The 11,597-nt window shown below is 48.7% G+C and overlaps 1 protein-coding gene across 8 annotated transcripts in view; it reads right to left on the bottom strand.

The window, feature by feature from the left end:
* baz1a (bromodomain adjacent to zinc finger domain, 1A) overlaps positions 1–10,969 on the bottom strand; it is a 42,065-nt gene extending 31,096 nt beyond the window's left edge. For all 8 annotated transcript variants that reach the window (XR_012597212.1, XR_012597210.1, XR_012597209.1 and 5 more), the window contains exons 1-7: positions 10,477–10,969; positions 3,574–3,852; positions 3,306–3,467; positions 3,028–3,129; positions 2,809–2,896; positions 1,533–1,655; positions 1,247–1,450 (exon numbers count right to left, since the gene is read on the bottom strand). Coding sequence is in view for 4 of the 8 variants with exons in the window: in XM_074660029.1 (XP_074516130.1) it covers positions 1,247–1,450; positions 1,533–1,655; positions 2,809–2,896; positions 3,028–3,129; positions 3,306–3,467; positions 3,574–3,852; positions 10,477–10,589 (1,071 nt within the window). In the remaining 4 variants the exon portion in view is untranslated. The remainder of the gene's footprint in view (positions 1–1,246; positions 1,451–1,532; positions 1,656–2,808; positions 2,897–3,027; positions 3,130–3,305; positions 3,468–3,573; positions 3,853–10,476) is intronic.
* Between the last annotated feature and the right edge of the window lie 628 nt (positions 10,970–11,597).

Genomic DNA, 11,597 nt, shown 5'->3' with positions numbered 1-11,597 from the left:
GTAGTACTATAGTAGTAGTAGCGGTAGTACTATAGTAGTACTAGTAGTAGTAGCGGTAGTACTATAGTAGTAGTACTAGTAGTAGTGGTAGTACTATAGTAGTAGTACTAGTAGTGGTAGTACTATAGTAGTAGTACTAGTAGTAGTGGTAGTACTATAGTAGCAGTAGCGGTAGTACTATAGTAGTACTAGTAGTAGTAGTGGTAGTACTATAGTAGTAGTACTAGTAGTAGTGGTAGTACTATAGTAGTAGTACTAGTAGTAGTGGTAGTACTATAGTAGTACTAGTAGTAGTAGTGGTAGTACTATAGTAGTAGTACTAGTAGTAGTGGTAGTACTATAGTAGTACTAGTAGTAGTAGCGGTAGTACTATAGTAGTACCAGTAGTAGTAGCGGTAGTACTATAGTAGTACTAGTAGTAGTAGTGGTAGTACTATAGTAGTACTAGTAGTAGTAGCGGTAGTACTATAGTAGTACTAGTAGTAGTAGCGGTAGTACTATAGTAGTACTAGTAGTAGTAGCGGTAGTACTATAGTAGTACTAGTAGTAGTAGCGGTAGTACTATAGTAGTACTAGTAGTAGTAGCGGTAGTACTATAGTAGTACTAGTAGTAGTAGCGGTAGTACTATAGTAGTACTAGTAGTAGTAGCGGTAGTACTATAGTAGTACTAGTAGTAGTAGCGGTAGTACTATAGTAGTACTAGTAGTAGTAGCGGTAGTACTATAGTAGTACTAGTAGTAGTAGTGGTAGTACTATAGTAGTACTAGTAGTAGTAGTGGTAGTACTATAGTAGTACTAGTAGTAGTAGTGGTAGTACTATAGTAGTACTAGTAGTAGTAGCGGTAGTACTATAGTAGTACTAGTAGTAGTAGCGGTAGTACTATAGTAGTACTAGTAGTAGTAGTGGTAGTACTATAGTAGTACTTGTAGTAGTAGTGGTAGTACTATAGTAGTACTAGTAGTAGTAGCGGTAGTACTATAGTAGTACTAGTAGTAGTAGCGGTAGTACTAGTAGTAGTAGTGGTAGTACTATAGTAGTACTAGTAGTAGTAGCGGTAGTACTATAGTAGTACTAGTAGTAGTAGTAGTGGTAGTACTATAGTAGTACTAGTAGTAGTAGTGGTAGTACTATAGTAGTACTAGTAGTAGTAGTGGTAGTACTATAGTAGTACTAGTAGTAGTAGTGGTAGTACTATAGTAGTACTAGTAGTAGTAGTGGTAGTACTATAGTAGTACCATACCTACCCTGTCCTTCTCCATCTTCCTCCTCTGTTTCTCCTCCTCAAACCTCCTCCTCTGCTCCTCCTTCAGCCTCTCTCTGTCCTCCCTCTCCCTCCTCTTGGCCTCCTGCAACTCCTCCTTCTCCTTTTTCAGCCGAGCCATGTCCTCCCTCTGCTGCAGCAGCTTCAACTTCTCCGCCGCCGCCGCCTTCAGCAGCGACGAGCTCGCCTGCAAACACACAGCCGCCGCCATGTTGAGAGCCGTGTGGAGGCAACACAAACATCATCATCATCATCATCATCACTCTCACCTGTCCAGGGGAGCCACGTCCTCCACCTTTAGAGGGGGGGCTGAAGGGGAACAGGGGGGGCTCATCCGGGAAGAACTGAGAGAAGGTTTGTTCAGACAGCCGGTACTTCATCACTGTGGAGGGCTGAGAGACAGGAAGTCACCATCAACACACAGGAAGTCACCGTCGGCACACGGGAAGTCACCGTCAACACACGGGAAGTCACCGTCGGCACACGGGAAGTCACCGTCAACACACGGGAAGTCACCATCAACACACGGGAAGTCACCGTCGGCACACGGGAAGTCACCACCAACACACGGGAAGTCTAATATTATGTGTAGTGTCGTGGTTCTAATATCCGGTGAATATGGTGAATATGGTGAATATGGTGAATATGGTGGTTCATGTCGTGGTTCTAATATCCGGTGAATATGGTGAATGTGGTGGTTCATGTCGTGGTACTAATATCCGGTGAATATGGTGAATGTGGTGGTTCATGTCGTGGTTCTAATATCCGGTGAATATGGTGAATGTGGTGGTTCATGTCGTGGTTCTAATATCCGGTGAATATGGTGAATGTGGTGGTTCATGTCGTGGTACTAATATCCGGTGAATATGGTGAATGTGGTGGTTCATGTCGTGGTACTAATATCCGGTGAATATGGTGAATGTGGTGGTTCATGTCGTGGTTCTAATATCCGGTGAATATGGTGAATGTGGTGGTTCATGTCGTGGTACTAATATCCGGTGAATATGGTGAATGTGGTGGTTCATGTCGTGGTACTAATATCCGGTGAATATGGTGAATGTGGTGGTTCATGTCGTGGTACTAATATCCGGTGAATATGGTGAATGTGGTGGTTCATGTCGTGGTTCTAATATCCGGTGAATATGGTGAATGTGGTGGTTCATGTCGTGGTACTAATATCCGGTGAATATGGTGAATGTGGTGGTTCATGTCGTGGTACTAATATCCGGTGAATATGGTGAATGTGGTGGTTCATGTCGTGGTACTAATATCCGGTGAATATGGTGAATGTGGTGGTTCATGTCGTGGTACTAATATCCGGTGAATATGGTGAATGTGGTGGTTCATGTCGTGGTACTAATATCCGGTGAATATGGTGAATGTGGTGGTTCATGTCGTGGTACTAATATCCGGTGAATATGGTGAATGTGGTGGTTCATGTCGTGGTACTAATATCCGGTGAATATGGTGAATGTGGTGGTTCATGTCGTGGTACTAATATCCGGTGAATAAGGTGAATGTGGTGGTTCTGGTGCTGGTTCTGACCTTGAGGACAATGGTTCCGTTCTGAGGTTCACAGTGTTGTTTGAACAGCAGCTTCAGTCTCTCTTTGGACACGCTGGACTTCCTGCGACTGAAACATCAGCGGAGACACGTCCTCACTCTTTACTCTTCTAATTGATCGATCAGTGAAATCAGCTGATCAGCAACATTGTTTCATTATTGATGGATGAGCGGTGTACGACGATGATGTCACTTCCTCACCTGATCTGATTGGCTCTCACAGTGAACGGCTCGCTGCCTTCGTCCTTCATCATCCTCACTGAGTATTTAAACACTGACGGACTGAGAGGCTTCTTCCTCTTCCTGTTGACACGCACGCACACGGTCAGATTACCCACAATGCACCTCTCCCCTCTGACAGAGCAGCTACAGGAGGTCTCACTCCTTCCTAACTTTATTCAGTGAGCGACTCAAGGGACATCACAACACCTGGAAACACCTGGACTGACTGTAACAGTGGTGACCTTTGACCTACTGACCCGTTGACCCGTGCCGGGGGACTCTGGAAGGCGTGGCCGTCCTCGTCGCTGTCGCTGATGACGATGGTGTCGCCGCCGGCCGGGTCGGCGTGGCCGTTAGCGGTCGGCGCTCCGTTAGCGCTGGAGTGAGGAGAGGTGACCTGGAGGACCTCACACACATGTCTACCACACACACACACACACACACACACATTATATAATGATATTCATAACGCTGAGTGGTGTACCTGAGCAGGTTAACTATAATAATAACTATACGCTGGTGTACCTGGCTCCGTGGCGTCCCGTGACGTCCACCATCTCTCCGGGGAAGAAGCGGTCTTTGACGAAGGCGAAGACGTCCTCGCAGAGCTCCGTCAGTCTGCAGCGGCGGCTCAGAGCGGCGAGGTGGAGCAGCGGGACCACAAGAGACAGAGAGAAGCTCTGCAGGCTCTGCTTGGCCCGCCGCTCGCTGTCCACCGCCTCCAGGTAGGTGAAACCGGCCCGGCCCGTCAGACAGCAGCTCCACACCAGACTGTTACACAGGATGGTCCTCTCGAAGAAGTCACTGAGGACACGGGACGGGACAGAAGGATGGGATGACTATGTGACCGGCCCGTGACTCGCCAGTGACCGGCCCGGGACTCATCCATGACTCGCCAGTGACCGGCCCGTGACTCGCCAGTGACTCGCCAGTGACCGGCCCGGGACTCGCCAGTGACTCGCCAGTGACTCATGTGGAGCACTTCTCTCAAAAGGACATTGTTCATGGTGTTCATGGTGTCCATGGTGTTCATGGTGTTTATAGTGTCCATGGTGTTTATGGTGTTTATGGTGTTTATGGTGTTCATGGTGTTCATGGTGTTCATGGTGTTCATGGTGTTTATAGTGTCCATGGTGTCCATGGTGTTTATGGTGTTCATGGTGTTCATGGTGTTCATGGTGTTTATAGTGTCCATGGTGTCCATGGTGTTTATGGTGTTCATGGTGTTCATGGTGTTCATGGGTTTATAGTGTCCATGGTGTCCATGGTGTTTATGGTGTTCATGGTGTTCATGGTGTTCATGGGTTTATAGTGTCCATGGTGTTCATGGTGTTTATGGTGTTCATGGTGTTTATGGTGTTTATGGTGTTCATAGTGTTCATGGTGTTCATGGTGTTTATGGTGTTCATGGTGTTCATGGTGTTTATGGTGTTCATAGTGTTCATGGTGTTCATGGTGTTTATGGTGTTCATGGTGTTCATGGTGTTTATGGTGTTCATGGTGTTCATGGTGTTCATGGTGTTTATGGTGTTTATGGTGTTCATGGTGTTCATGGTGTTCATGGTGTTCATGGTGTTCATGGTGTTTATAGTGTTCATGGTGTTTATGGTGTTTATGGTGTTCATGGTGTTTATGGTGTTCATAGTGTTCATGGTGTTCATGGTGTTTATGGTGTTCATGGTGTTCATGGTGTTCATGGTGTTCATGGTGTTCATGGTGTTTATAGTGTCCATGGTGTCCATGGTGTTCATGGTGTTTATGGTGTTCATGGTGTTCATGGTGTTCATGGTGTTCATGGTGTTTATAGTGTCCATGGTGTTCATGGTGTTTATGGTGTTTATGGTGTTTATGGTGTTTATGGTGTTCATGGTGTTCATGGTGTTTATGGTGTTTATGGTGTTTATGGTGTTTATGGTGTTTATGGTGTTTATGGTGTTCATGGTGTTCATGGTGTTCATGGTGTTCATGGTGTTTATAGTGTCCATGGTGTTTATGGTGTTTATGGTGTTTATGGTGTTCATGGTGTTTATGGTGTTCATAGTGTTCATGGTGTTCATGGTGTTTATGGTGTTCATGGTGTTCATGGTGTTCATGGTGTTCATGGTGTTTATGGTGTTTATGGTGTTCATGGTGTTCATGGTGTTTATGGTGTTTATGGTGTTCATGGTGTTTATGGTGTTCATAGTGTTCATGGTGTTCATGGTGTTTATGGTGTTCATGGTGTTCATGGTGTTCATGGTGTTCATAGTGTTTATGGTGTTTATGGTGTTCATGGTGTTCATGGTGTTTATGGTGTTTATGGTGTTTATGGTGTTTATGGTGTTTATGGTGTTTATGGTGTTTATGGTGTTTATGGTGTTTATGGTGTTCATGGTGTTCATGGTGTTCATGGTGTTCATGGTGTTTATGGTGTTTATAGTGTCCATGGTGTTCATGGTGTTCATGGTGTTCATGGTGTTTATGGTGTTTATGGTGTTCATGGTGTTCATGGTGTTTATAGTGTCCATGGTGTTTATGGTGTTCATGGTGTCCATGGTGTTTATGGTGTTCATGGTGTTTATGGTGTTCATAGTGTTCATGGTGTTTATGGTGTTCATGGTGTTCATGGTGTTCATGGTGTTCATGGTGTTTATAGTGTCCATGGTGTTTATGGTGCTCATGGTGTTCATGGTGTTTATAGTGTCCATGGTGTTCATGGTGTTCATGGTGTTCATGGTGTTCATGGTGTTTATGGTGTTCATAGTGTCCATGGTGTTCATGGTGTTCATAGTGTCCATGGTGTTTATGGTGTTCATGGTGTTTATGGTGTTCATAGTGTCCATGGTGTCCATGGTGTTCATGGTGTTCATAGTGTCCATGGTGTTTATGGTGTTCATGGTGTTTATGGTGTTCATGGTGTTCATGGTGTTTATAGTGTCCATGGTGTTTATGGTGTTCATGGTGTTCATGGTGTTTATGGTGTTCATAGTGTTCATGGTGTTCATGGTGTTTATGGTGTTCATGGTGTTCATGGTGTTCATGGCGTTCATGGTGTTTATGGTGTCCATGGTGTCCATGGTGTTTATGGTGTTCATGGTGTTCATGGTGTTCATGGTGTTTATAGTGTCCATGGTGTCCATGGTGTTCATGGTGTTCATGGTGTTCATGGTGTTTATGGTGTTCATAGTGTCCATGGTGTCCATGGTGTCCATGGTGTTCATGGTGTTCATAGTGTCCATGGTGTTTATGGTGTTCATAGTGTTTATGGTGTTCATAGTGTTCATGGTGTTTATAGTGTTCATGGTGTTCATGGTGTTTATAGTGTCCATGGTGTTTATGGTGTTTATGGTGTTCATGGTGTTTATAGTGTCCATGGTGTCCATGGTGTTCATGGTGTTCATGGTGTTTATGGTGTTCATAGTGTCCATGGTGTCCATGGTGTCCATGGTGTTCATAGTGTCCATGGTGTTTATAGTGTTTATGGTGTTCATGGTGTTCATGGTGTTTATAGTGTCCATGGTGTTCATGGTGTTCATGGTGTTCATGGTGTTCATGGTGTTTATGGTGTTCATAGTGTCCATGGTGTTCATGGTGTTCATAGTGTCCATGGTGTTTATGGTGTTCATGGTGTTTATGGTGTTCATAGTGTCCATGGTGTCCATGGTGTTCATGGTGTTCATAGTGTCCATGGTGTTTATGGTGTTCATGGTGTTTATGGTGTTCATGGTGTTCATGGTGTTTATAGTGTCCATGGTGTTCATGGTGTTTATAGTGTCCATGGTGTTCATGGTGTTTATGGTGTCCATGGTGTTTATGGTGTTCATGGTGTTCATGGTGTTTATGGTGTTCATGGTGTTTATAGTGTCCATGGTGTTTATGGTGTTCATGGTGTTTATGGTGTTCATGGTGTTCATGGTGTTCATGGTGTTTATAGTGTCCATGGTGTTTATGGTGTTCATGGTGTTCATGGTGTTTATGGTGTTCATAGTGTTCATGGTGTTCATGGTGTTTATGGTGTTCATGGTGTTCATGGTGTTCATGGTGTTCATGGTGTTTATAGTGTCCATGGTGTCCATGGTGTTTATGGTGTTCATGGTGTTCATGGTGTTCATGGTGTTTATAGTGTCCATGGTGTCCATGGTGTTCATGGTGTTCATGGTGTTTATGGTGTTCATAGTGTCCATGGTGTCCATGGTGTCCATGGTGTTCATGGTGTTCATAGTGTCCATGGTGTTTATGGTGTTCATAGTGTTTATGGTGTTCATAGTGTCCATGGTGTCCATGGTGTTCATGGTGTTTATAGTGTCCATGGTGTTTATGGTGTCCATGGTGTTTATGGTGTTCATGGTGTTCATGGTGTTTATAGTGTCCATGGTGTTCATGGTGTTTATAGTGTCCATGGTGTTCATGGTGTTTATGGTGTCCATGGTGTTTATGGTGTTTATGGTGTTTATGGTGTTCATGGTGTTTATGGTGTTCATGGTGTTCATGGTGTTCATGGTGTTCATGGTGTTTATAGTGTCCATGGTGTCCATGGTGTTTATGGTGTTCATGGTGTTTATGGTGTTCATAGTGTCCATGGTGTCCATGGTGTTCATGGTGTCCATGGTGTCCATGGTGTCCATGGTGTTTATAGTGTTCATGGTGTTCATGGTGTTTATGGTGTTCATGGTGTTCATGGTGTTTATGGTGTTCATGTTGTTCATGGTGTTCATGGTGTTCATGGTGTCCATGGTGTCTATGGTGTTTATGGTGTTCATGGTGTTCATGGTGTTTATGGTGTTCATGGTGTTCATGGTGTTCATGGTGTTTATGGTGTCCATGGTGTTCATGGTGTTCATGGTGTTCATGGTGTTCATGGTGTTTATGGTGTTCATGGTGTTTATAGTGTTCATGGTGTTTATGGTGTTTATGGTGTTCATGGTGTTCATGGTGTTCATGGTGTTCATGGTGTTTATGGTGTTTATGGTGTTCATGGTGTTCATGGTGTTTATGGTGTTCATGGTGTTCATGGTGTTCATGGTGTTTATGGTGTTTATGGTGTTCATGGTGTTCATGGTGTTTATGGTGTTCATGGTGTTCATGGTGTTTATGGTGTCCATGGTGTTTATGGTGTTTATGGTGTTCATGGTGTTTATGGTGTTTATGGTGTTCATGGTGTTTATGGTGTTCATGGTGTTCATGGTGTTCATGGTGTTCATGGTGTTTATGGTGTTCATGGTGTTTATGGTGTTCATGGTGTTTATGGTGTTCATGGTGTTCATGGTGTTTATGGTGTTTATGGTGTTTATGGTGTTCATGGTGTTCATGGTGTTCATGGTGTTTATGGTGTCCATGGTGTTTATGGTGTTTATGGTGTTCATGGTGTTCATGGTGTTCATGGTGTTCATGGTGTTTATGGTGTTCATGGTGTTCATGGTGTTTATGGTGTTCATGGTGTTCATGGTGTTCATGGTGTTCATGGTGTTCATGGTGTTTATGGTGTTTATGGTGTTCATGGTGTTTATGGTGTTCATGGTGTTCATGGTGTTCATGGTGTCCATGGTAAACCTGGTTTAAAGGTAAACCTGGTTTAAAGGTAAACCTGGTTTAAAGGTAAACCTGGTTTAAAGGTAAACCTGGTTTAAAGGTAAACCTTTAAAGTCATGAAGAACTAAAACACTTTGAAACTTCTTATCATAAAACAATATGAATTACATACAGCCCTTAGGGGGACCAGGGGGACCAGGGGGACCAGGGGGGACCAGGGGGGACCAGGGGGACCAGGGGGACCAGGGGGACCAGGGGGACCAGGGGACCAGGGGGACCAGGGGGACCAGGGGGACCAGGGGGGACCAGGGGGACCAGGGGGGACCAGGGGGGACCAGGGGGACCAGGGGGACCAGGGGGACCAGGGGGACCAGGGGGACCAGGGGGACCAGGGGGGACCAGGGGGACCAGGGGGACCAGGTGGACCAGGGGGACCAGGGGGACCAGGGGGGACCAGGGGGACCAGGGGGACTAGGGGGACCAGGGGGACCAGGGGGACCAGGGGGACTACGGGGGGACCAGGGGGACCAGGGGGACTAGGGGACTAGGGGGGACCAGGGGGACCAGGGGGACTAGGGGGACTAGGGGGGACTTGGGGGGACCAGGTGGACTAGGTGGACTAGGGGGGACCAGGTGGACCAGGGGGACCAGGGGGACTAGGGGGGACCAGGGGGACTTGGGGGGACCAGGTGGACTAGGGGGACTTGGGGGGACCAGGTGGACTAGGGGGACTAGGGGGGACCAGGTGGACTAGGGGGGACCAGGTGGACCAGGGGGACTAGGGGGGACCAGGGGGACTTGGGGGGACCGGGTGGACTAGGGGGACTAGGGGGGACCAGGTGGACTAGGGGGGACCAGGTGGACCAGGGGGACCAGGGGGACTAGGGGGGACCAGGGGGACTTGGGGGGACCAGGTGGACTAGGGGACTAGGGGGGACCAGGTGGACCAGGGGGACTAAGGGGGACCAGGGGGACTAGGGGGGACCAGGGGGACTAGGGGGGACCAGGTGGACCAGGGGGACTAAGGGGGACCAGGGGGACTAGGGGGGACTAGGGGGGACCAGGTGGACCAGGGGGACTAGGGGGGACCAGGGGGACTAGGGGGGACCAGGGGGACTAGGGGGGACCAGGTGGACCAGGGGGACTAAGGGGGACCAGGGGGACTAGGGGGGACCAGGGGGACTAGGGGGGACCAGGTGGACCAGGGGGACTAAGGGGGACCAGGGGGACTAGGGGGACTAGGGGGACCAGGTGGACCAGGGGGACTAGGGGGGATCAGGGGGACTTGGGGGGACCAGGTGGACTAGGGGGACTAGGGGGACCAGGTGGACCAGGGGGACTAAGGGGGACCAGGGGGACTAGGGGGGACCAGGGGGACTAGGGGGGACCAGGTGGACCAGGGGGACTAAGGGGGACCAGGGGGACTAGGGGGGACCAGGGGGACTAGGGGGGACCAGGTGGACCAGGGGGACTAAGGGGGACCAGGGGGACTAGGGGGACTAGGGGGGACCAGGTGGACCAGGGGGACTAAGGGGGACCAGGGGGACTAGGGGGGACCAGGGGGACTAGGGGGGACCAGGTGGACCAGGGGGACTAAGGGGGACCAGGGGGACTAGGGGGGACCAGGGGGACTAGGGGGGACCAGGTGGACCAGGGGGACTAAGGGGGACCAGGGGGACTAGGGGGGACTAGGGGGACCAGGTGGACCAGGGGGACTAGGGGGGATCAGGGGGACTAGGGGGGACCAGGTGGACCAGGTGGACCAGGGGGACTAAGGGGGACCAGGGGGACTAGGGGGGACTAGGGGGGACCAGGTGGACCAGGGGGATTAGGGGGGATCAGGGGGACTTGGGGGGACCAGGTGGACTAGGGGGACTAGGGGGGACCAGGTGGACCAGGGGGACTAGATGAGGTACTCACTCGTAGCTCCTGAAGATCTCGTGTGTGATCTTGCAGAGGAAGACCTCCTCGTCGGGCTGCAGGTCTACCGGGGGATTCTGCCGGTTGAAGGCTCTCCGGTGGAGGAGCGGCATCTCTGAAGACCAGGACCAGAACCAGAACCAGAACCAGAACCAGAACCGGCTCACTGACACCAACTACAGCCTAGTCCAAGTCCAGCCCGGGAGTCCTGGGCGGGAGGACAGGAGGACTAGAGGAGGACCGGATCCGGATCAGCAGAGAGCGGTCTTTGTTAGTCCTCCACATGGAGGTCTGGGTTAGAGGACTCTGTAGTTCCGCTCTCAGTCAGTAGAACCCAGTAGAACCCAGTAGAACCCAGTAGAACCCAGTAGAACTCGTCTGGGTCGGACTCCACCGTGTTCTGATCCGGTACCGGAGAACTCACCGAACAAAGTGGAGCAGAAGTCCCGGATCCGTCCCGGAAGAAGAGGAGCGGAGCGAGGCAGAGAGAGAGGGGGGGAGGGGGGGGGGGGGGGGAGGGGGGGGGGGGAGGGGGAGAGGGGGGGGGGGGGAGGGGGAGGGAGGAGGGGGGAGGGGGGGGGGGGGGGGGGGGGGGGGGGAGGAGGGGGGAGGGGGGAGGGGGGGGGGAGGGGGGGGAGGAGTGAGGAGGGAGGAGGGGGGAGGGGGGAGGGGGGGGGCTTGTTGACCAATTTATCAACCCCTTCAGGGACCCGCTCAGAGGCTCGGAAATATCAGTGGAACAGCAGGAAATGTATATATACATATATATATATATATATATATGTATATATATGTATGTGTATAACTACAGATTCTAGATATTATTCATATATACAGTATATAGTCATATATATATATGTGCACATATATATATATGTATATATATATATATATACAGACGTGGGCAAAGTTGTTGGTACTCTTCCGTTAAAGAGAGAAAAACCCACAATGGTCACTGAAATAACTTGAAACTGACAAAAGTAATACTAAATAAAAATGTACTGAAAATGAACTAATGAAAATCAGACATTGTTTTTGAATTGTGGTTCAACAGAATCATTTTAAAAAACAAACTGATGAAACTGGACAAAAATGATGGTAGCCCTAGAAAAGATGTAAAA

Source organism: Sebastes fasciatus, chromosome 15 (assembly GCF_043250625.1).
Source record: "Sebastes fasciatus isolate fSebFas1 chromosome 15, fSebFas1.pri, whole genome shotgun sequence".
In the NCBI taxonomy this organism is placed as follows: Eukaryota; Metazoa; Chordata; class Actinopteri; order Perciformes; family Sebastidae; genus Sebastes; species Sebastes fasciatus.
The sequence above is the reverse complement of the archived record's forward strand: the minus strand, read 5'-3'. Positions and strand labels throughout refer to the sequence as shown.